General features: G+C 51.6%; 1 protein-coding gene across 5 annotated transcripts in view; it reads left to right on the forward strand.

Annotated features, from left to right (window-relative positions):
- The window catches only part of LINGO1 (leucine rich repeat and Ig domain containing 1), a 155,132-nt gene that overhangs the window by 76,500 nt on the left and 56,706 nt on the right, over window positions 1–21,926 (forward strand). For 2 of the 5 annotated variants that reach the window (XM_038146996.1, XM_038146998.1), the window contains 2 exons: window positions 15,392–15,549; window positions 19,851–19,936. Coding sequence is in view for 1 of the 5 variants with exons in the window: in XM_038146993.1 (XP_038002921.1) it covers window position 19,414; window positions 19,851–19,936 (87 nt within the window). In the remaining 4 variants the exon portion in view is untranslated. Of the gene's footprint in view, window positions 1–15,391; window positions 15,550–19,398; window positions 19,415–19,850; window positions 19,937–21,926 lie in introns of those variants that run through there. The other 3 variants (XM_038146997.1, XM_038146999.1, XM_038146993.1) reach the window with 2 other exon arrangements.

A 21,926-nucleotide genomic window follows, 5' to 3' on the forward strand; every position in this document is an offset into this window, starting at 1 on the left:
GTGGGTGTACGGGCAGGTAACCCTTGGGAAAACAAAAACAAACAATTACCTTTTGAAGTTCACTGGAGGTTCAGCTGTGCAGGAACAGCATATTTAGGTTTTAGGGGAAGCTGGGGTTCAGTCATGATCCTCTAAGCAGCAGCCCTCCCAGGGAAGGTGGCAGTGATGCAAAGAGCATCCTACCCTGCCATCCCCAGCGCATGTGTACAACTACTCCAGTGTCACCAGCACAAGTGGTGGGTGAACCTCTGCACGTCTACAGGCCGATTTTTCAATCAGAGGAGCACTCAAGCTGCCCAGAGTTCAGGTACTTGTCTCTCTGATGCCACTCCAGTGAGTTCAAGTGGCCTGAAGATCCCAAGGGAAGAAGCTTTGCTGTGGAGTTGCTATTGCTTGGGGCTCTTGTGCTGGGGGTGGCACCAAAATAGCCACTCTTCCAGCTCAGCTCCCTGTTGTTCACCCACAGCAGTGTCTGAGCCACCATCAGCTGCTTCTAAATATGGAGAAATGCTGCAGGCCTTCAGCAGCTACGCTGGGGAGCTGCTGCTAAACGCCCTGGAATAATGATCCTGCTGCTGGGAGGCCCTGGAGAACAGAGGAGACAGGAGGGAGCGGAAGCAGCAGCAACAGCAGTAATAACCGAGGAGCAATCCAGCAGCGAAAGGCTTTGATCTGAGGGCTGGGAGACAGGTCTGCTGTCTGCAGGGGATTTTTCCTGCACAAGTTGCAGGAGGGATCAGGGATTTGTTGGGGGGAAGTAAGAAGCAGGAGCTACACCCCACCCACACGGAATTGTGCCCACCTCAGCCATGTTCTGTGTGCAGCAGGGACATCCCTGCGCGGTCACATCCCTGCAGATGGAGTGGGTGGGGGTGGCTGCAAGCGTGCATCAGCCGGGTCTCACAGCTCTGCCCTGTGCTGCAGGCAGGCCTGCCCTGTCCCTCTGCCTGCCCGGCACCGAGCCAGCTCTGTGCCAGCCAGCAGGGCAGTACTTCCCAGCCAGGAAATACGCACACTGCACCTTCTCCACTCACGGGGCTCCTCAAAACCCACCCAAAACAAGATGGAAGAAGCCACCGCAGTCCTGCAGGAGCCGGAGGCATCTCTCTGCCTTTTCCTTTCTCTCTTTTCTTTCCTCCTTCTTTCATTTCTGTTCTCCCTCCTCTGCAAAACCAAAACATTTTGGGGACTCTGCACTCCGTGCTAGCCTATTATTCACAGAACCTCCTATCTCCCTGCTTCAGGATGCTGCCTGGATCCGACCAATTACCAGCTCCCTTGATGTATAACACCATAAAACCCTTAACCTCATTATAGAAAATTTCTTTTGAATGGCCTTTAAAAACCATCTCATTACACAGGAAGAACTGTAATTACCTTTAACGAGACTGAGATATTGTGCGAGCAAGTGCGTTTGGGCTGTCAAAACAGGAGCAGTGGGAGATCATCTCCAGCCGTTTTCGCCACAAGGGCAAACACTTTGTAATTCCCTCCCCTGCGCCGCTCCTCATCCTGGCCCTCCCCCTGCCCCTCACTCCTCCTTTCTCCACGCCTTCCCTGGGCAAACACAGCTGCTCATGGGGCTCTGCTTCCCAAGGCGAAGCCCATCTTCCCCAGGACTTGTCTCTGAAGCTCTGGGTGTCTGCAGTGTCAGCAGAGCTCTCACCGTGGATGCTCTCAGACGGCCTCTGTTGTTATGAATGGCACGTGAGCAGCTCTAGTGATTTCAGCTGTATTGGGAACAGGCTAGGGGACCCGTGGGGGTGTGCGCTCACTACCGCTGCTCCCGAGACAGCGTGGAGGGTCTGGCAGAGCTGGGTCTCCTCACAAGAGTCTCTGAGGAGACTTGTTGGTTTCAGATTCCTCATCTTTATACTGCTCCTCGCCCGCTCTGGTTAGGGTGATGAAGGTGAAAAGTTCTGACCAGGGTCTTTGATGTTGTCTTATGTTCTCTCTGGTTAGAGGTGTTGTTTCAATTCTTTATTTGTTCATTGTTCTAGGTTTTTTTGCTAGGTAATCCTGTTCTGCTAAGTCTTATGGCAGTTTCATATTTGTTTATTAGGTGACGTAATCTTCTTCTTTATGGTCTCGGGTGGTTCGCCATTTTAGATGACAGTGGGAGCACTGGGGGCAATACCCAACGGCAAAGGGGTTCACATAACTACAAACATCTAACAATCAAGTAAGGGGGATCTTATACAACTAAAGAATATTGAACAATCAGCTAAGAGGGATTTACATAACCATAGAACATTTAACTAAAGTTGGAACTTAATATAAAGTTCTTCAACAATGAACTTTATATCAATTCCTTCAACAATGTATTCTCTACATCTGTGGTCCCTGCACTCAGGGCTGGGCTTGGCTAAATGGAGCCAAGAAGGTGATGATGTGGCTCCTGGGACATGCCACCGTCACAGCTGAGGGATGACAACTTTCCCAAGCAAAACCATCTGGTGTGACAGGGAGGGCTGAGGGTTTGCCTTCACCATCTTCCAGTGAGGAAAAAAAACCACCTTTTTTGTAGGGCACACCCATCTCTGCTCCTTCTAGCTGTGGTCTCCGGTGATGTGAAGGGCAGGGTGTGTCCCTGAAGTCTGTTGGGATTTGGCTCTTTGCTGACATGATACAGCTAATCCCTGGAGGGAGCCTGGAAGGGTTAAGTTTTTTTTTTTTCCTTTCTGCATATGTGTGACTAAAATGAAGATTTTTTTTTCCCCAAACAAAAATTTTTCGATGCCATCTGTCACTAATGTCAAGGCACTCCTTTGCCCAGATCCATTTTTTATAAAGAAAAAATAAAAATGTTACCTTATTTTAGAAAAATCTGAGTACAAGCAACGATATGTTCTCTTCTTGAGGAGATGTTGCAGTGTTAACCCCTGGTGTTCATCCCTAGGGCTTTCCCCACCTTTGCCCCGACTGGGCAGCTCTACCTCCTTCTCCTGCTCTCTCCTGGAGTGTTTCTGACTTTTGCTTCTTTATTTCTGTCTTTTATTATTTCTACCTCTGGGTCGGGGTCTTTTTTTGGGCGTGTTTTGGTATTTACAAAGAAGCTCAGGACCCAGAGCTCAGCTGGCACTAGTCAAGCTAATTGTGCACAGCTGTTGTTGCCCTAATTGCCCTAATTGCCCTAATTGCCCTAATTGCCCTAATCACCCACACCTGGAGCTGCCCCACTCCTGCTCAGAGCCCTATTTAACCTCAGGACTGGCCCCTTCAGTCTTTTCCAGAGCTTCACGGTGGGTGGATATGTGTTCTTGGGCTCCCGCCTGTGGATTTTGGGGCCTCGTTTGTTGCTGCTGGCTGTAGCTCTCACCTTCTCCTGTTGTTTTTGGAGCCATGGGCATGTGCCCCAGAACAAAGGGCACCCTCTGCTCCTGGGCTGCCCTCCCTGACAGGACAGCCAGCGCTGCACCCTGGTGCTCGGGGGACGCGTTTCTGCAGCCAGCTGGTGAGTTTTGACCCCACAGTAGGGGAGCTCCTGCTGTTGAAGCCTCTGTCTGTGAGAAAGGTTAACTCCTGGGGCTCCCCATTGCCTGGGGAGCAGGCGGGGGGGTGCCTGTATGACACAGAGGGGGAGTTGTACTTTATTTTGGGTAAAGTGGCTTTGCTGGACAGGAGTTGAAGAAAAGGCTAGGAGGAAGCAGGTGTGCTGTCCCTGCTGCTGCATGCTGTGCTTGCCCTGCTGCCTGCCAGCAGGGCTGGTTTTTCTTTTCATTCCCCTGAATGACTTGAGGGAGGCCTGGACTCACAGCCTCCTCCTTACATCTACCAAACATTGCTAATAACCACCTTGGGTAGTTGCCTTCTCTGTTGTGTGTGTGTGTGCCAGAGGCTCTGGAAAAGGATCTCTGTGCTTCCCCTACCTAGGCAGCAGCCTCAGGGCTGTGGCAGTAGTCAGGGCATTTCTACAGCCTTCCTGCTGGCCTCTGTGCTGTAGGAGCACAGCCCTGGCTTGTGCTTTCTTGTGACAGGAGGTTTTCATTGGAGGGTCTGTGCCAGGGTGGCCAGGTTCTCTTGCAGCACCTGCTGGTGTGTTTGGGAGCAGGGATGGGTGTGGTGCATCCACAGGGACCCTGCAGCAGGAGCTCCGCCTCGGAGGGTCCCTGGGCAGCAGGTTCTGGTGTGCAGCTTGTGTTGGCTGAGGAGTGTTCCTGTCCTGCTCCAAGCACCCTCTGGAGAGGGCTCTCTCAGCCTCGATGTCTCTGACCTTTTCAGTGTTGTGCGATAGCATTGGCTGTGGAGCTGCTCGCTGTCTAATGAGCCTGTGGGGATTGGGGGAAAATGGGCAGCCAATAAAAATATGGAATATTGAAAAGGTCAGAGCTATTTGGTGGGGACACAATAACTCACCAAACTTCTCGGGCATTGCATCTCTGGCTGCCAGCCCCTGGGTGTGTGCCCGAGTGCAGGGGGTGGGGGCTGCATTGCCTGTGCTCTTGAGGCAGGGCTGAGCTTTCCAGCTGTGCCAGGACCTCTGTGGGTTGGCACATTGGGTGTACCTCTGCAAAAAGGGTTGGAGAAACCCTTGTCCAGAAGGAGCCTTCAGAACTTGGGCTTTGCTTGTATCTCTGTGGAGGGAGAGGTGAGCCTGTGGTCCGGGTGTCCTCTGGCATTGCTGGCAGGTTTGTGCCATGATTCCAGCAGCAGGGAGCTGGGTGACAGGGGCCTGTTTGAGGTTATTTCAGTGTTGTGCTCCAGATCTGTGTCCCAGGTGTCACAGGCAGAGACCACAGACCTTCTGGAGAGTACTTGCTGGGGCTCAGGGTGCATCCCTAATTGCCAGCAGCTGGGAGTGCATTCCGAGTCAGCTGTGGCTTTCCTGTGCCCCTCCTACTTGCTAAAAAGGGCAAAGCTCTCATGCAAAGCTGTGCTGATTTAGCAAACCCGTGCCTTATGGGGGGGTGGGGAACATGCATCCAAAAGTTCCCAAACTGACTCCATTTCTCCAGTGTTAGCACCAAGGGGAGTCTCCCCTTTCTGTCTCTGACCCCCTTTAGTCCTCAGCTCTGTCCCAACACAGCTGTCAGTTTGTCCTCTGCCTCTCCTCTGCTGGCTGGTGGAGACCTCACCTCTCCAGCCAAGGTGCTTCTGATGGCCTCTGTGGTGGCAGAGCAGGGCCAGTGATCTTGCCATATGCCAGGTGCCAGGAGCAGAGGGAGAAAAAGGTCTTTTAAAAGCCATCACACCGTTTCACCTTACCAAAGTTGTCATGACAATGCAACACTGAGGGCTTCGTGACAGCCCTGTGCCCCAATGTTGGCTACTGGGAAATACCAAACAGCACTTTGTGCAGCCCCCTTTCCTGTAGGCAGGAGGCATTTGGAAATGACAACTCATTGAGCTTAACAGTAAAAATTTAAGTTCTGGGAGTGAAACCAGAGCGGCAGGGGGAAAGTACATGTTGGTGCCAGGCAGGCAGCAGCCAGGACTGAGCACTGGCACAGCAGCAGGTCTCACCCTGGATGCTGATTCTTCTGCAGACTCTGTGCTCAGCATTTGTGACTTGGGCAAGTTTCTGGCAGAGGAGACAGTGCTTTATGCTGCTTTCTTTGGTTAGATGTGATGGTTGGATTATTCTGTGGGCTCCCCAGAGCTGTGTGCCCTGCTCCTGTGTGTGCTCTGACCCCAGCTGTGGGCGCTGTGGATGTCTGCCCAGCCTGGTGTTTTTTACAGCCCTTGGCTTTGTTATGCCAAGTGTTGGTGTGGTGTCCTGGGGACAGTCTCTGTGATGTGTAGTTCAGTAAATATGTAATGGGGTGTTTTAGGGCTTTATTGCTTTTATGCAGCACTAATGTAATGCCATTTAGAGAGCTCTGGCACACCCATCAGCAGCTCAAGTGGAGCAAAGGAAGGATGTTCTTCCTCTCCAAGCCCATCATCTTCCCCACTTGATGCTCCCAGCCATGATATAGTGGTCTAAAGGTGACAACTTGTCTCTGTGAGCACTCTGAAAAGCAGGCAGTGGGATCATTAGAAATGACTGTGGATTGGCCCTGTTTTAAAAGGGAGCAAAATATTTGGCCAAAGTCCCATTGGAGCATTTTCAGCTATTGTGAAAACCTTCTGCCAGACAACTTGTTTCTAGAGTTCCTACCAGAATTGGGCTCTTGGGTTTCAGATCACCTCTGTGAGGAGCTGCAGGTGCTCTATGGGACTTTAGCCAGACTAGGAGGTGTCACCAGGCCTTAGCTGTGTGTTGGATGGGGTTGGGAATGCTGCCCTGCCTGGCATTCCCCTGCTTCAGGGCAGGACTTGGCTCTTGTGCCCATCTTGTAGGCTGGTCCTGGGCAGGGCTGCTACCCAAGAGCAAAGGCCGTTCTGTGGTGAGCCTTGTGCCCCTGTCCCACACTCAGCACTGGGGGAACTGGGACTCCCATGTGGATGGGTGCTCCCTCTGGGTTCTAGAGGTGCTTTTATTCTGGATTGGCGCCTCAACAATTTGGGCCCCTGGCACTTAATAACTGCAGTACCTAATTTTAGTGTAATGGCACTCATTCAATCTGCTGTTCCCAGAATGTGCAAGTGACATAAATTAATGTTACACAGAAAAAGTCAAGTTTCTAGTGTGAGATCAATAGATCATAATGTGGTGATATTTGAAAATACATCTTATTAGCAGTTCATATTTTGGCACTTTCCATGGATTCCCACGAGCTCCCTTCCCTGTTGCCCCAGGGAGCTGCTGTGCATGTGGTTGCTGACAGCATCAGTGTTCCTGTGAGATGATCCTGCCTGTGCTGGATGTCACTTAGTGGTTTTATCCCATGGGAAATGAATGAAAGGAGATTGGAGTGCTGTTGGTTGCTGCAGGGCAGAAGCAGGAGCCTTTGGCATCTTGCAGCAGTTATGAGAACAGCTTCTTTCTGAGCTGGCTCAGGGTGTCCAAGCAGGCAGACATTGCATGGTGCTGTTGTGAACCAGCCTGAACAGAAAAGTGAGGTAGGGTGGGAGCCCATGGCTACTCTCCTGTCCTGGATGAAGGCACAGCTTCACTGGAAGGATGCTGAGCACACCTGTGTAAGCTGGGCTGGGCTTTTGGGCAGATGAGCAGAGGCTTTGAGCTTTCTGGGCCCAAACAGCACCATTTACCTGCACTGAGGAGGAAGAGTAATGTGAGGGGCCCCTCATGGCAGGGCATGGCTTTGCCTCAGCACAATCCTTCTCAGCTTCAGCCTATTGGGGCCTCTGCAGAGGTGCTTGTTTGACAGCTCAAAGTGACTTCCTTGAGGCCAGGGCTCAGAGTAAAGGCTGGCTGTGTTCTGTCTGGGGACTCCAGTTACTCCTGTGCTTGTCTCCTTCTCCCCACGTGCAGGAGATGGTGCTGGGTTGATTTGTCTGCATGAGTCAGGCTCTTTGGCAAGGGGTTCAGAGCTGAGTTTCGCAGCCAGCTGTAAAAATATCCCTCCAGGGCATGTGCACTGCACCTCTCCCCTCACATGCTTGTGCTGCTTCCTCCTCCTCGGGAGGAAGCTAATCTCTCTGCAGACCTCACCATCAGAGCAGATTAGAGCAGCTCCCCGCTCCTCTGGTGCTGCAGAGGGATTGCCAGGATCAGAGGTTTGGATTGTAGCTCTGGGAGATGATCCCTCTTTCTGTAAGCCTGGATGGAAAAGGTGCTGTGCAGTCATTCTGCACTGGTGGAGTGTGCTGGAGAAGATGCACTTCCCTCTGGTCCCCAGAGCCAGCGGAGCTGTGCTGGGCTTTGCTCAAATGGAAGATGCTTGTGTACACTTCTGTAAGCAATGAAGTGACTCAGGTTGCCCACTCAGTCTTCTCTTTCCACAGACTGTTCCCAGAGTCCCTCCGGATGTGTCTGAAGCATCCTAAATAAGACCTGAGCACTCTGAGCACTGTGCTCCGAGGTGGAGGCTGCACTGAGCTGCTCAGAGGAAAATAGGCCATTGCTTTCCTCACGCAGGCAGGCATTTAAAGAGCCTGTGAGGGAGGAGTGTGGGCTTGTGGCTAAATCAGAAGTGAGGAGCTGTCCCCTCCTTTGGCACCTCACCTGCCTTCCACAAAATGGGGCCACTGGGAAGCCAGGCTGCGGGCTGGCTGGCTTTTTTTGGTAGCTTGCTTTGTGACATTGGCTTTGTGGGCTGCTCCCAGCACCCAGCAGAAATCACTAGAGAGAAGCAGCTCACTTTTTGCTTTGCCTTTCCAATCAGAGTTTCCAAAAGGGCTCAGGTTTTTACCTTTTCTCCCGGAAAAGTCAACAGCAAAACCTGCTTGCCTGAAGTGGGATTAGGTGATTGCCCTTGCAGGAACCCCAGCCTTCCTCCCCTAATCCTTTCTTCAGCCAGTTGCCCAGGCAAAGCATCTATCTCTGTCTTCCAACCTGAGAGGCTGTCTCTTCACTAATTAAATGAGGAATATCACCTCTTTGTAATTGTCAGTTGATTTCAAATTAAAAAGGGACCTGTCGGACCAAGAAGAACCTTATCCTCCCTCTGGGGACTGCCTTCCTTTTTATTTAAGTTTTTTTTCAGGCTGATAATTCCATCTGAAAGTCTCCTGTGATACTGTGGTAACCCTTGGATGCTATTCAAGTGCATCCTGGCCCCTGGCGTGTGCTCATTGCCTCCTAATTGCTCTAAATAAGTTGGGAATGATGAAATTAAAGTGCCATTGATATGAGGCAGCCCTGGCACACTGCAGTTACAGGCATGTGAGGGATGTGGACAGATGGGGAGATGTTAGGATAATAGGTATTAAATGCAGATTTTACCCTGTTTGGGATCCCCATCTAAGCACAGTTCAACCTCTTGGTGCAGCAAGTTTGGCAGCTCCTGTGCTGGTGCCCCAGCTGAGCATTGGCATGGGTTAGGGATGTGCAGGACATAAACCTGTATGACCTCCCTTAGTTCCTGAAGGGCTCCTGGGTAGTGGACTCTCCAGGGACACGGACATGCAAAATAACCCTGAGTCCACACAGTGTCCCCAGTCTGTAAATCCTGGGCTGCTCATCCTTTGGGCGATGTGGTTCAAGCTAAAACTGTAGATGTGGGGTGCTGGATCTGCTCTGATTCATTGAATGGGGTTTGTTGTTCTCTTCATTCCCTTCATCTGTAATTTTGGGGTTGGGATCAGGTTTCAAACCTGAAACAGCTGGGTTTGGGGTTCTGGTGTTGAACCAGTGAGTGGGTAGCCCTCTGCTCTGGCATGCAGGAAAGCTGGGCTGACACCCCAGTGTGCCTGGGTTTAGCATTCCCTGCTCCTGACCTTGCCCTGGAGTGGGGACAGCACTAGTGGGGGATGTTGGGGCTGCCCTGGGCAGAGGCTGGGAGCTGCTTGGTGTCATTCAGTAGCTGCTCTTGTGCTCTGTTCACCTGGAAATGTTGCTGCTTTTAGTGTCCTTCGCTCTGAAAGAAAACAGACTATTTTTGGCATGTGTAGTCAAAGGGGGAGAACGACACCTCGCTGGCTGATGGTGCTGCAGTGTCCCATTGCAGCAGAGGGGCCTGGGTAAGACCTGACTCCAGATCTTCAGCAAAGGCAGCTTTGTGACAATCTGTTCCCAGCCAGAATAGACTCATCACATCACCCACAGGGTGAAAGTCATCCCAGTCCAGCAATTCTACACTCATCCCCATGACTCAGTATCCCATCCCTGATCCTGCAGCAAGAGCTGGCTGGGTATGCTACCACAATGCTCAAGGAGAGCATCTTGGCCAAAGCAGCCCATTTTTGGAGCATACAGGGGTGGCTGGTCCCAGAGCTGCAGGTGAGGATGAGCCTCATCAGTCTGCAGGCACTTTCCCTTACAGGTGTGCTTGGTTTGGTGATTGTGCAGTTAATAGTTTTCTGAAGATGGATGGCAGGTACAGCACAGCAGTTTGCTTTCCAAAAAAATGCCAATCATTCTAATCACTTGCCTAAGATTTGGGTCAAGTCCAGCCGCCTGGCTTTGGATAATAACTCTCCCAAGTCTTCTTGAGCTAGTCTTGTGAAGCATTGGCATCCTCAGGACAGTTGAAATGGATGGGAGGTGCTCTGACATGGCAGCCAGCTGGCCTCCAGGATGGATGGCTGATTGCAAAGTGATGGAAAGTTACATTTGCTCAGTCTGAGCCAATTCTATTCCTGTAACTGGCCTTGGCTGTGACTTTGGCTTCCCTGTAGCTCATCGGATGCTCACCCTGCGACGTGCTCACCTGGAGGCTTTGGGTTGAGATGGCAGGATCCCTTGCTCTGGGCAGCCCTCCAGGCTCAGGGCTCATCTATCAGAGGAGTTCAAGACCTCTGAATTCTACCTGTTGCACATTTAAAGGCCAGAGGAGCAGATTTATGACTGTGGTCTGACCTGCTCTGGAACAGAAGCCAGGACTTGTCCCTGGCTGATTGCTTTGTCAAGTGTAGCAACTCTGGGCACACTCAGGCACGTGGTTCCCAAAGACAGGGGAGCTGCAGGGTCTTGGCTCTGCTGGCAGGCAGCAGAGGTCTCCACAAAGCTCCCATCTGTTCCTAGCTGGGCTGTTTGGAGTAATCCCTTTGAGTAAAGGGTGCTCCCAGAGTGCCTGGGCCTGCATGGGGTGTCACTGCCTGATTGCACAAAGGCTCATGGGCATTGCCTGGGCTGGTCCTGGTGCCTGAAAGTTCAAATCTCCCCAACACGTGGTGCCTCCAAGCAAACAGGAGTGGTTACAGTGGTTGTAAATCCCTACAGGCAGGAAACCCCAGTGTTTGGAGGTTTTAGGTGTAAATTAATTCAGTAAACTTTCTCAAAAGGATCTGTGAGCTGCAGGGTTGCCAGCATGATGCCAGTTGTGCTTTTTGGATGGCCAGTCTCCCTGGGGCTTAGCACCCTGATGTGCCCTGCTTATGTTCAGGGGTGTGCTTGCACCCTTTCCTGCTGCTCCCAACTGCAGCCCCTCTACAGCTGAGCTCTCAATGCAGCAGATGGAATTCTCAACAGAAGCCAAGGTGTGTGCTGTGACCTTGGGATCTACTCCCAGTGAATGCTTTTCTCCTCATCTTGCTTGCACGTCTGTCAGATCATCTCTGCTCTTCCTCTGCTTCCCCTTCTCTTGGCCACTTCCAGGAGGTGGCTGCCTCTGGGCCCTGTGCCTTGGGCAGGAACAGGTCTGTGCCAGCTCCCACCAAGAGCCATCCCCTTCTCTGCATGGCTGAGCCCAGTACAGGACGTCCCTGGACCTGCAAGGAAAAGCTCCTGGTGACTTCCATCAGGAAACAGGCTGGGTGCTTCCACAGGAGTGGAAGAGGAGGAGCACAGGGCAGGGCTGGCTCATCTGTGCCAGCACGCTGAGTTTTGGCCTGTGCTGAAATTGGCTGTTCCTGCCCAGCAGGGAGGAGGAGGAGGAAGGAGCGGTGCTGGGTGGAAAGCCCTGGTGAGCTGGGCTTGGCATGGGTGTGGGAGGAGGGAAGGGGCAGTGCTGACTGCTCCCAGGAGGAGCCACAGGAGCTGTCACTATGTGTCACCCCCTTTTTGGCAGCCCCAGCCTGCTGGGCCATCAAGTGCAGTTAAAAAGGCTGAGCAGGCGCCAGGACTTGTTTTGCCACCAGAAAGTGCTCGATGCTGTAGCTGCTCTGCCTTGTTGGTCTGTGCCATGCACACTCTGGGCAGGGGTTGGTCTGGGAGTTTACCTGGGGAGCAGATCCCTTGGAGTGCTGCCCTGGTGGTGATGGTGCAGTTTGTTGCATGAGAACTCTGCTAACTGGGCCAAGCTTCAGTGTTTTGTGGGCTTTGCATCCCCTCCAAACTGGGCAGTCTCACCCCCTGGCTGGCACTGGGCAGAGCAGGCTGCTCCTGGTCCCCACTTGCCACCGGTGCCCAGAGATGTGCTGGCATTGCTGGGCAGGGCAGCGAGTGGATAGAAGGACTCGTTTTCCCATCTCAGTTCTTTGTGGCTGAGATTTCTCTCAAAGAGCCTTTCACCCAGAGGTGAAGTCACTCACCATGGCCACCTTCAGCAGCTGCTTCTGCATTGTGGGTTGTAAATGTCCCCTTAATTTAGTGCCTGCAGTGCACTAAAGCAGCAACCTTAGCACAGCCTCTGCATAATAACCAGAGAGGCTCTAGATCCTGAGCTCTGACACACAGTGCTCTCCTTGACTGCTGTAGTCCCAGGGGCTGATGTCTCCTTTACCCTGGGTGCCTCAGCCTCCCCACCACGTGCTTTTGAAAGATAACTCCCTGTAAAATAGAGAGATTTAGTCTAGTCAGCTGGGCAGGCCAGTCCAGGCAGTAATGCACTCACATCCTAAATGTTTCAATTCTTTTGGCTAAACTTCCTGGTGAAAGGTGGTTTTTTTCTCCTTCATGAAAGAGGATAACAGCTCTGACCTTGAGGAGAGAAATGAGGGTTCAGAGTTCTTTTTCTTTTCTTTTTTTTTTTTTTTGTTGCTATTTTTCTTGCAAAATATTCCAGTTGAGAGGGATTTTTTGCTTAAACAATTTATACCCAGTGGATAGATTTATTCTGTTCAGCCACCAGCCGCAAGAAAGCCTTGTTATTCCCTGTGGCATGTGGGGTTTTTTTTTTCCCCCTCAATACTCATAAATACTCTTTACTAAATCTGAATTTTTACTACTTGAAGCAGGAGGGACCAGGTACTCTTGCCCTGTTCTGATGCTGGGGGAATCAGCCTCCTTTGCTGCCCTGACCCTGGGTAACCTGAGTGGTGCTCGGGTTGTTAAATATCCCTGTCTCCCCATGCCTGATCCAATTCTGCTCCCTTGTTATTTCCATCTCTCAGGGATAAAGGATCTGCACAAAATTACTTTTTTGAACATCCTGGAACCTAGAGGTGATTTGGAGGCAACACTTCCAAATCCCACCTGGCTGCTACTTCCCATGCCTCTGCTCCCAGCCAACACCCTGCTGTCCTGGCTTTTAGCAGGAGCTGGGCAAAAAAAATTGTTTCCTGGTTTAGCATCATTGTTTCAAGGGAGAAGAGGAAAATGTGGAGGTTTGGTTTGAAATTATTTGAGTGAACGTGGCAGAAATGCAAGGACTTGACAGCAGAGTTGGTTTAGATTGGGGTAGAGAAGAAATGAGGAGACTTAAAATGAAAAGTGGGCTCAGAGGGAGGGAAAAAAAGGCAATGTTTCCTTTCAAACACATAAAACCTGGCTGCTTTGATGCTGATGGAGCGCTTGATACTCTTTGTGAAACCATTCCATATGACAAAGCCAATTTTCCAATTTTTTCCAGTTGTTGCTGGTGGGTTTGGCTGTGGTAGCTCCTTGAACCCCTGGTGCCTGCTTCAGTTTCTCTTCATAGAATCACAGAGTGTTTTGGGTTGAAAGGGACCTTCAAGGACAACCCCTTGTCATGGGCAGGGACACCCTCCACTAGAGCAGGGCACTCCAAGCCCTGTGCAGGCTGGCCTTGGACACTTCAGGGATGGGGCAGCCACCGCTGCTCTGGGCAACCTGTGCCAGGGCCTGCCCACCCCCACAGGGAAGGATTAGGATTCCTTCCTAATATGTAATCTATTCTTCCCTTGTCTGTATTTTTTCCATGAGGTTTGGGGCACTTCAGCTGCCTCATCTCTCCCTTCCACCAGGGTGGGATGGTGCGGGGAGACCCACATGGTGCTGGCAGCACCTCCCTTGCTCGAGAGATTTAGTTTAGATCTCCAAACTCATTGCAGTGGTGAGCCTGAGGCAGCATCCCTCCCCTCAGAGGCAGCTCTGTCTCTCTGTTTTTAGTTTCTCTGGAGCTCAGATTCTCAGCCTCCTCACCTCTCCACTAGTGCAGTGTTTTAGGAACAGATGGGCTTAATTTCCGATTGCCGCCCCCTGAACTTGGGAGGAGGCTTGAGTTTGGAGCCAGTCTGCCTCTTGTTCCACATGAGTCCATCCAGCAGGCTCCTGCCTGCCCTGCCCTGTGGACATGGAGCCAAGGACCGGCAAATTGCCCTCTCTGTGATGAGAGAGGCTCTCAGAAGGAAGATTTTCCTTCTCAGTGGATAAATCCGTCTCCATGTTACCTTAGCAGTGGCAGCGGCTGAGCATCTTCTTATGGCTTGATACTGTTGAGATGCTTAGTCTAAGCTCCATCTAATCCTCTTTCAGGGAGCTATCAGGCTGGTGATCTCCTACAAACAGGTTTTCCGACACCAGCCTCGGCATTTTGTGGTTTGTGATTGTGCTGGAAGGGTGATGGTCCTGCTGCACCTCTGCTGCTGCTCCTGAGCTGAACCAGAGGTGAAAGAGAAAAGGAAATGAACCTACACGTTTCTAACCTGAACGCTGGTGGATTTTGGAATTAGGTGTCTACTCCTGCTTTCATAGGGTTTTGTGGCATGTGATTTCCTTATCCAGCTTCTTGTGGAGCATAAATCAGATTTTCATAACTGACTGTGTGTTGGATTAAAGCTTTGGGGTGGTTTTTTTGAGAGCACCCTCATGAATCTGGCCTGTTGTGCTTCTGCCAGTGTACCCTGGGAATCTTGTCACTCTTTGGGAATCAATAGCAGATGTCAAGCAGATTTAAAGTGTTTCCAGTGCCCTTCTGTGTGTCAAGGCCCAAAATTCAAGGCAGAATTTAGAGGTGCCACAATGTGCTTGAAAACCCTTGGACTGTTGAACTTGGCAATCAAAACCTGATTCCTGCTTGCTGAGAATGGGAGCCTGGTGTGTGGTTGCCCTCCATTATCACATTGTCACCCAGACATCTGCATGGGGACAGAGTCACCTGGCAGCAGTGCGGGCACAAGGCAGTTGTGGGGACCCAGGGCATGGGAGAGAGGTTATTAGATCTGCTGTTGGTAAGATCTGATCAGCACCAACCTGGTTGTTAGACCTCATCCCGGGGATCTGGTTTGGACCAGTTTAGGGATGGACATTGTCCCTCCCGGAGCAAGATGAACAAAGCCCATTCTCCCATGGGCTGGGCTCCCTGCAGGGAGCACTGGCCAGGGGTGGGAGTGAGCAGTCCCTCATGGAGAGGGCAGATCCTTGGACACTGCTGCTGATGCCTTAGGGAGCTGGAGCAGAGGCTGGATGGAGTTAAGGGGAATAAAGTGGAGATTTATTGAAGTGCCTTCAAGGGTCACACCCCAGCAGTACCCGGATGGCTCCAAGATAGGAGCAAAGGAAGGCTTGGTCATGAGATCTCACAGTTTTTTAAGTTTTAGTCCATTTGCATATAGGAGTTAACTGTCCAGTTAATAGCTTCAAATGATGAATTTTCATCCTCCTTGCTTGCTTGCCCTCTCTTTTCAAGCGGTTCATGCTCTGGGCCTGAAGTTTGAAGAGTCTCCAGTCCTTGAGTCTCCAGCTAGAATAGGATTGTTTTGTCTTCACCATCCTGTGAAAAGATCCTGGGAACACTTCAAATAAAGCTAAAGCTGCACACCAAAACAGAACAGAAAAAACCCAAGGTATTGCTGACGCTGTCCCCTTCCTCCTGTCTTGCAGGGCTGTGTGTCTGGGGCTGAGCCAGGTGCCCCCTGCTCTGCTCTGGGTCCCATGAGACGGGCAGGACCCCCCTGTCCCTCGCGCCCGGGGCCGCAGCGCCCGGCTCTGCCCCCGCTGCTCGGGACCCCACAGCGGAGCTGCGGAGAGCTGCTGCCACGGTGAGTCCTGGCCTCTGGCTTTCCTTTCCCAGGACACCCCCCTGCAGAAGGACCTGCTCCAGGTCACTGTTCCTGTTGACTCCGTGTGCGTCCCCGGCTGCAGTGGGGTCACAGCGTAGGGGACCTGTGCCAGCCTGCAAAAAAACGCTCTGAGGGAACAGCTTATGCACCAAAAAAATTCAGGTTTCAGTCAACAGACTCAGCTCACGAATTCAGGTTGTATTTAGCAAGTGGCTTTGGCTGGAAAAAAAAAAGTGAAACACTGAAAAGTTTGATTTTGACATTTTCAAAATGAAACCTTTCAGCCATCTGTTTCAAGATGACATTTCATTTTGATTTTTTTCTAGGTTTTTTTTTTTTTTTCCCAGGGTGGAGGGGAAGCCACCTACAAACAAAATGAAAGCTTCACTTCAGCCCAAACAAAATGTTTCATTCAGCCCCGAATTATTACTGGAGCTTTAAAATTTGGCAAAGAAAAAAATTACTTTGGTCATCCTGAATTACTTTCTTTTCTCTGCTTAATCACCAGGACAAAAGAGAAGCGTGTGGGGGAGTGGGAGCTGCGGGGCCCATAGCACGCAGCGTTGGGGGTTTTTGAGTGGGAGCTTGGGAAGAGCCTGTGGTGGCAGAACATGCTGTGCCAGTGACTTTGGTGATGGCAGAAGCCTGTGGGAGCCAATTTTAGCTACGGCAGAAAGCTCGTGCTGGAGAGGAGAGTGTGCTGTGCTGAGCCCACCTGGAGCCAGCACCCTCCCCGGCTCTGGGGGTGGCCCCAGTGTCCAGAGCTGTGCTGGGTGCCAGAGGTGCGTGGCAGGTCTCACCCAGTGCCATTCCCTCCCTGCAGAGCAGAGGTGTGCCTGTTACCTGCTTTCCCCATCTGGTCTTTGGGAAAGCCCACTTTGGGGAGATAAATGGGAAGCAGAGGGGACCTTCCGTTCTGCCCAGAACCTTTTTGAGCAGGGGAAATCACTCTGGGGATGGAGGAGAGAAGGAAGGGACGGGGGGGAGAACAACTCCATGGGCTCCTCTCAGCCCCCTGATGGCAGGGAGGAGGTGATCTGACCCATATCCCAAATCCCATTGTGGCTGGCACTTGGGTAGCACTTCCACCACCCAGCTCAGCTGAAATTACCCAGCTGGAGAAAACAGCTGTGCTTTTTATTTACCATGCCCTCTCCCAGCCCAATCTAGCCCAAATGTGACCCTACCCAGCCACACAGAACTGCTGGATGGGGGAGGCAAGTGCTGGAAGGGGGCTGTGCTTGGTGGGGGCTGCCGGACTCCTTGGATGGGGCTGTGCTGGCTCATGCCCTGTGTCAGGAAGGGAGCAATGGAGGGCTGAATCATAGGAGGAGGATAGGAAAGCCCCAAAGCCATGCCATAAACAAAATCTGTGCAGCAACGCGAGGGGCTGCAGGAAGGCTTCCTGGGCTGATTTCCTGGGAGGAGTGTGCTGCTGGCACATCCTGGCTGCCCACAGCCTGGGTGTGCAGGACTCCCACTCCGGCAGGAAGGCTCCAACACAGCATGGCAGGCAGGTGGCTGGGAGCATGGTGGGACAGCAGGTGTTCAGGATCTGCTCACACGTGCTCCCGTGCTCCTGTCAGCACTGGCTCCCTGCTGAAGTGTTGTGGGGTTGCTGCCTTTGTTGCAGAAGGAAAAAACTGGCTGTTCAGAGGTACCTGAGATCAGAAGGGATCATGGCTGCTGCAGGTCTGAAATCAGTGTCTGCCCTTGTTTGGAGGGGAGCTGGTTGTGCCCAAACCTCTGCTGGCTCTTTTGCAGGTGGCCATGACCCCAGGGTGTGAGTGGCAGTGCTGGAGAGGGTGGTAGCACCTTGTCCCTGTGGGTTTACCCCAGAGGGAATCCCTCTACCCTGCTTTGGGAGAGTCTTTCCCCAAGCCCTTACTGGAAGCCCCTGAAATGCCAGAATTGTGTACCTCTGGGTTTACATTTACTGTTCCCACCTTCCATTCTCCTTCTCTGTTTTCATTTCTCCCTCTTTTCCCCCCTCCCTCCATCTTTATCAGTAGCTAATGAAACAGGCAGGGAGAAACCCAATTCGTACAGTAATTAAATTTACTTAGAGGGTATTCAGCTGGAGTAATGAGAAGTTTAATTCAATGATTAGTTTTTTCTTTCATTAATTAAAAATGGAACAACGGTGCAGTTACAGTGGGCTGCATTGATCCTCCTTGTGGAAAGCTGCTGATGGAGGAGGAGGAAGGAAAGCTTCTCATTTTATCTTCTCTGGATGCTCTCCCCACACACAGATGCCTCTATTGTCCCCTGTTCCCAGCTGATCCCTTGCCCAGGTGTCCCTGAGTGACTTTAGGTGAGGGGTGCTTGAGGTGCTGATGAGGAGAGCGGTGGCACAGTTCCCCACACGGGTCCTCTCCCCGATCTGTCCCCAGCATTTCAGTTTAAAATTGGATCTGAAATATTTGCTGTGGGTGGAAGATTGAAAAGCAGGTCCCAGCCCACAAGAAGTTTGGGGTGGGAGAGTTGTTTTCCATCCTTGCTGAACAGATTTTGATCCATTTAAATATGTTAAACTCATAAACATGTTTTTAGTCTTTTAAAATAAGTGATGTGTGAAAGCAAAAAATAAACCAAATAAGTAATTTCCCATTTTTCCAATGCCTTCTGCAGGATCTTGAGCAGTGTTAGGACCTCAGATGTCCTTTGAAGCATGATTGGGCAGGTTCTGTTCCCCTAAAACAGAGGCATTTGTGCTCCCAGTTTTGACACAGATGGACTTTTTTTGGTAGCATTGGGGATTGCTGCAAGATCTGCTTATGTATCATTTCCTAAGGAGGAGTAGACAGGAATAACCCCCAAAAAACCAAGGAACCATTAACTGGTGTCACATATCCTGTCTGTGCAGGAGCTGTGTACATAGAGGGGCTGGACAGGTGAGCCAGCACTGCCTCCCCCTCTCCTGTGCCCTCCCTGCCCACCTGTCTGCCAGGTCATCTGCTGCTCTGGGTGCCTGGGATGGTGAGAATTGGTCAAGGGCTGGGGCACAAACACCTGGGTTTGAAGCCAGTGAGAGCCAAGAGCACTCAACACCTCTGGAAATCAGATGCTTTAGCTTTTCCTGGGTTATTTTGGGGGTGAGAACTGCTTCAGGAAAGCTGGTGGGCAAGGGAAAGGCTCCTGGCCAGCCCAACACTGTGTCCCTGTGCTGGGAGGACAGACAGAGTCCCATGTGGGACTGGAGCACCTCCGGCAGTGCTCATGCCTCCTGGAGGCTCCTCTGTGCCCCCTGTGTGTGCTCAGGACTCAGAGAAATGGCTTTTTATGGCAAGAAAGGAGGAATACATCCCCCTGCTTTGACCTCGTCTCCTGAAACAGCAAAAATTGTGCTGGGAGATGGTGAATGTGGGGCACTTCTTCCCACACCTGCAGGAGGGTTGCAGCTGAGCTCTTCTACCTGCAGCACACGTCTCAGCTGTGGTGGCAGTGGGAGGGAGCCCCAGGCTAGGTAAATTGGGGCACCCCAGGACTGGCAGCCTGTGCACCCCTCAGCTGGACCAAGCTCCTGGCATCTCTCAGGGCCCAGCCTGTTGTCCCCAGGACTTGTGGCAGTGTTCTGAAGGCTGTAACACAGCATCTCCAAATCCCAGCACATCTGTGGGAGAGCCCTCAGGCCCCCTGGGTCCTTGGGGTGCAGTGTCCCCAGTTTGAGCCTCGTGTCTCATTGCTGGGGTCCTGAGCTGTGGGAGCCTTTTGCAGCTCGGCTCTTTGGTGATGTTTTGCAGTTCCAGTCCTCTGTGAAGCATTTGGCTGGGATACAGGGATGCAGCAGGGACTGAGCTGCCTGGGGATGCTTTTGGAAGGAAGTGTAAGCCTGTGCTGACCAGTGAGTGACATCTAGACTCGTAATCAGCTGCAGCAGTGCCTTACAACAGTGTTTTTCCAAGGGGTTTTGCATGCATGTGCTTCTTCAGAGATCACTGCAAATGATTCCCAAGTGCTCTGGCCCAGATCTGTCCTGGTAGCTGTCAGCAGATCAATGCTCTACTAAGTACAGACCTGCTCTATTTCCGTGGGAAAATGGCTCTCTTAAGCAGTTCATTTTGGGCCTTCCAGCAGCAGGGCCGCTAAATTTTGGTAGTTGTGTTTTTCTGTCTGTTACAGCCTGATTTATAACTTTTAAATATCAGCTTGGATGAAGATTGAGCTTCCCCGAGCTCAGTTTTGAGAGGCAAAAGCATTCACAGCTTTTTAATTTCTTTCCTGCTTGCCTCTCAAATGCCAGGTTTAAAGCCTTAATTTTGGTTTCCTTTTGCCCACAGTGCATGAGTGGAAAGCAGAGGAGAGGCCAAAGCCCAGTGCACACCTGGCATCTGATCCCCCAGCATCCTGCCTTCATCTGACCCAGGTAGGTGCACCCAGCTCTGAGCACTGGTACATGTGATGATCACGTGCATTTGTTGTGCTGAGGCCAGGGCTGGACTGGTTTCCATTGCCAAAAGTGTGGTAAAAATGCCTTTTCCTCTCCCCTTAGTCTGGGGTGGCCTCCCAGCCCTCCTGGTGGGGGTGAGGCAGCTGGGTGTCTGCCTCCCAGCCCTCCTGGTGGGGATGGCTTCCAGCTGGGATCTGGGGCAGGTGGGAGGTGTTCAGTCAGTCCATCGTGCCTGTTCAAGGGGAGTGTTTTACCAGGAGGAGAGGCCTCTGAAAGGAGTATTTGGATGGTGGTGCTTTTGAGAAAAGGGTCTGTGATGGGATTGTGTGGCTCTCCTTAGGAGGGTTTGCTCCAGCTTGTCCTTCCCCATCAGGAAGGGACAAGCGCTGCCCACGTGGAGTGATTCAGGTGGGCAGCCAGACGCTGCAGCTTGGGAATGCCGGGCAGGAGTGGTTTTATCTTCCAGGAGAGGGCAGGCGAGAGGGTCCTCAAAAAGCAGTGGCTTTGGGGATGGCTCTGTTCTCCTTGCACGGTTCTGCACGTTCCCCCTGGCTCAGCCTCCTCCCCACGCTCTTGCCGGGACAGTTAAAAGACAGAGGAGCAGGTTTTGGCTTGTTCTGCACATCCCCATCCTCAGCTGAGTCTGGGAGCTGTCAGCCTGATGCGGGAGATGCGTGAGACAGCAAACATCAGAGCTGACTGGGCTGAGGCAATTTCCCAGCATGTCAGTCCTTGAGAGAGAATAAAAAGGATCTCTCGATGAAGAGCAGAGTTTGGTTTCCTAATGAAAAAAAAAAAAAAATTAGGATGATTCAAGCATCTTTCATCTGCCACAGCTGGGGGAGGGTTTGTTGAAACTGGATGTTGTCCAAGGTAGTAGGAGATGGAGGAGTGTGCTGGGATCTCTGTTCAAGAGGAGTGGTGGCACGGGGAGGGGCACTCCTACCTGGGGAGAGCACAGGGGCTCATTTGGGGTTGCCCGGGGGTGGTGCTCCATGCCTGGTTCAGGGAAAAGAGAATCAGAACAGAACTCTTTCACACTCAGATATGTCATTTCTCCCTTATGTTGTTCTTTGCTCAAAGCAAAGAGCAGGCTGCATAGGCTCAACCCGATGCATGCAAAAAAGGGACCTGTCCTTACCTTGCCTCACATTCCTGTGTGAGAGGAGCATGTGGAAAGGCATTTCCAGCTTTGCAGAGAGGTGTTTGTAGCTCCTTGTTGCTGTTTCCTGTTTTATGGTAATCAGGAAGCAGCCCAGACATCCCTCCCTGCTCCCACAGGTGCTCTGTGTGGATTGGACCCTGGGAGAAGCTGTGTGTGAAGGATGCTCCGAGGAGGAGCTCCCACTGTGTCAGGGCTGACAGAGCAGCTACAGGGACCATGGAAATAGCAGTTTTCTGTGAAAATACCTTTTCAACAGCAAGCTCTGAAGTGCATTTATTTTTAGTGATTGTCTCTTAAAACAAAATTCTGCTGGGAAATGATCCTGCTGGTTAAAGTCCTCCTGAAAATGTAAGCACCAAGAACCATCTGCTCTGTGTTTGGATTTGGGTGTTTTCTTTCAGAGTGCTCTTTGCAAAAACTGAAGGTTTTTCCTAAGAACAGTATTTAGAAAATGAGGTGGTTTTGGTTTTCCTTCTGCTTTTTCCTTTCAGAAAAGGAGAAATTATTTCCTAGGGAATTTGGGATAATGGAGGGGAGTGGTGTATGGTCAGTTTCTCAGGCTGCTCTGTCCACTCAGCAGTGCGAGAGGAGGGCAGCCAGGCACAGCTGGGGTCCCAAACACCCCACAGACTCTTGCCCTGCCCAAAAGCCGGGAGGGAAGCAGGATGTGGTGCTGGGAGCAGGGATCTCAGCCTGAGCATCCAGCGGGCACATAAGCTCTCTCCTCAAGGAACCTGCAAACCTTGGGCTGGATGATGTGGTCAGAGGCTTTTTTTAGTTCTGAGCCTGAGTGGATTTTTA

This window comes from Motacilla alba, chromosome 10 (assembly GCF_015832195.1).
Source record: "Motacilla alba alba isolate MOTALB_02 chromosome 10, Motacilla_alba_V1.0_pri, whole genome shotgun sequence".
NCBI classification, from domain to species: domain Eukaryota; kingdom Metazoa; phylum Chordata; class Aves; order Passeriformes; family Motacillidae; genus Motacilla; species Motacilla alba.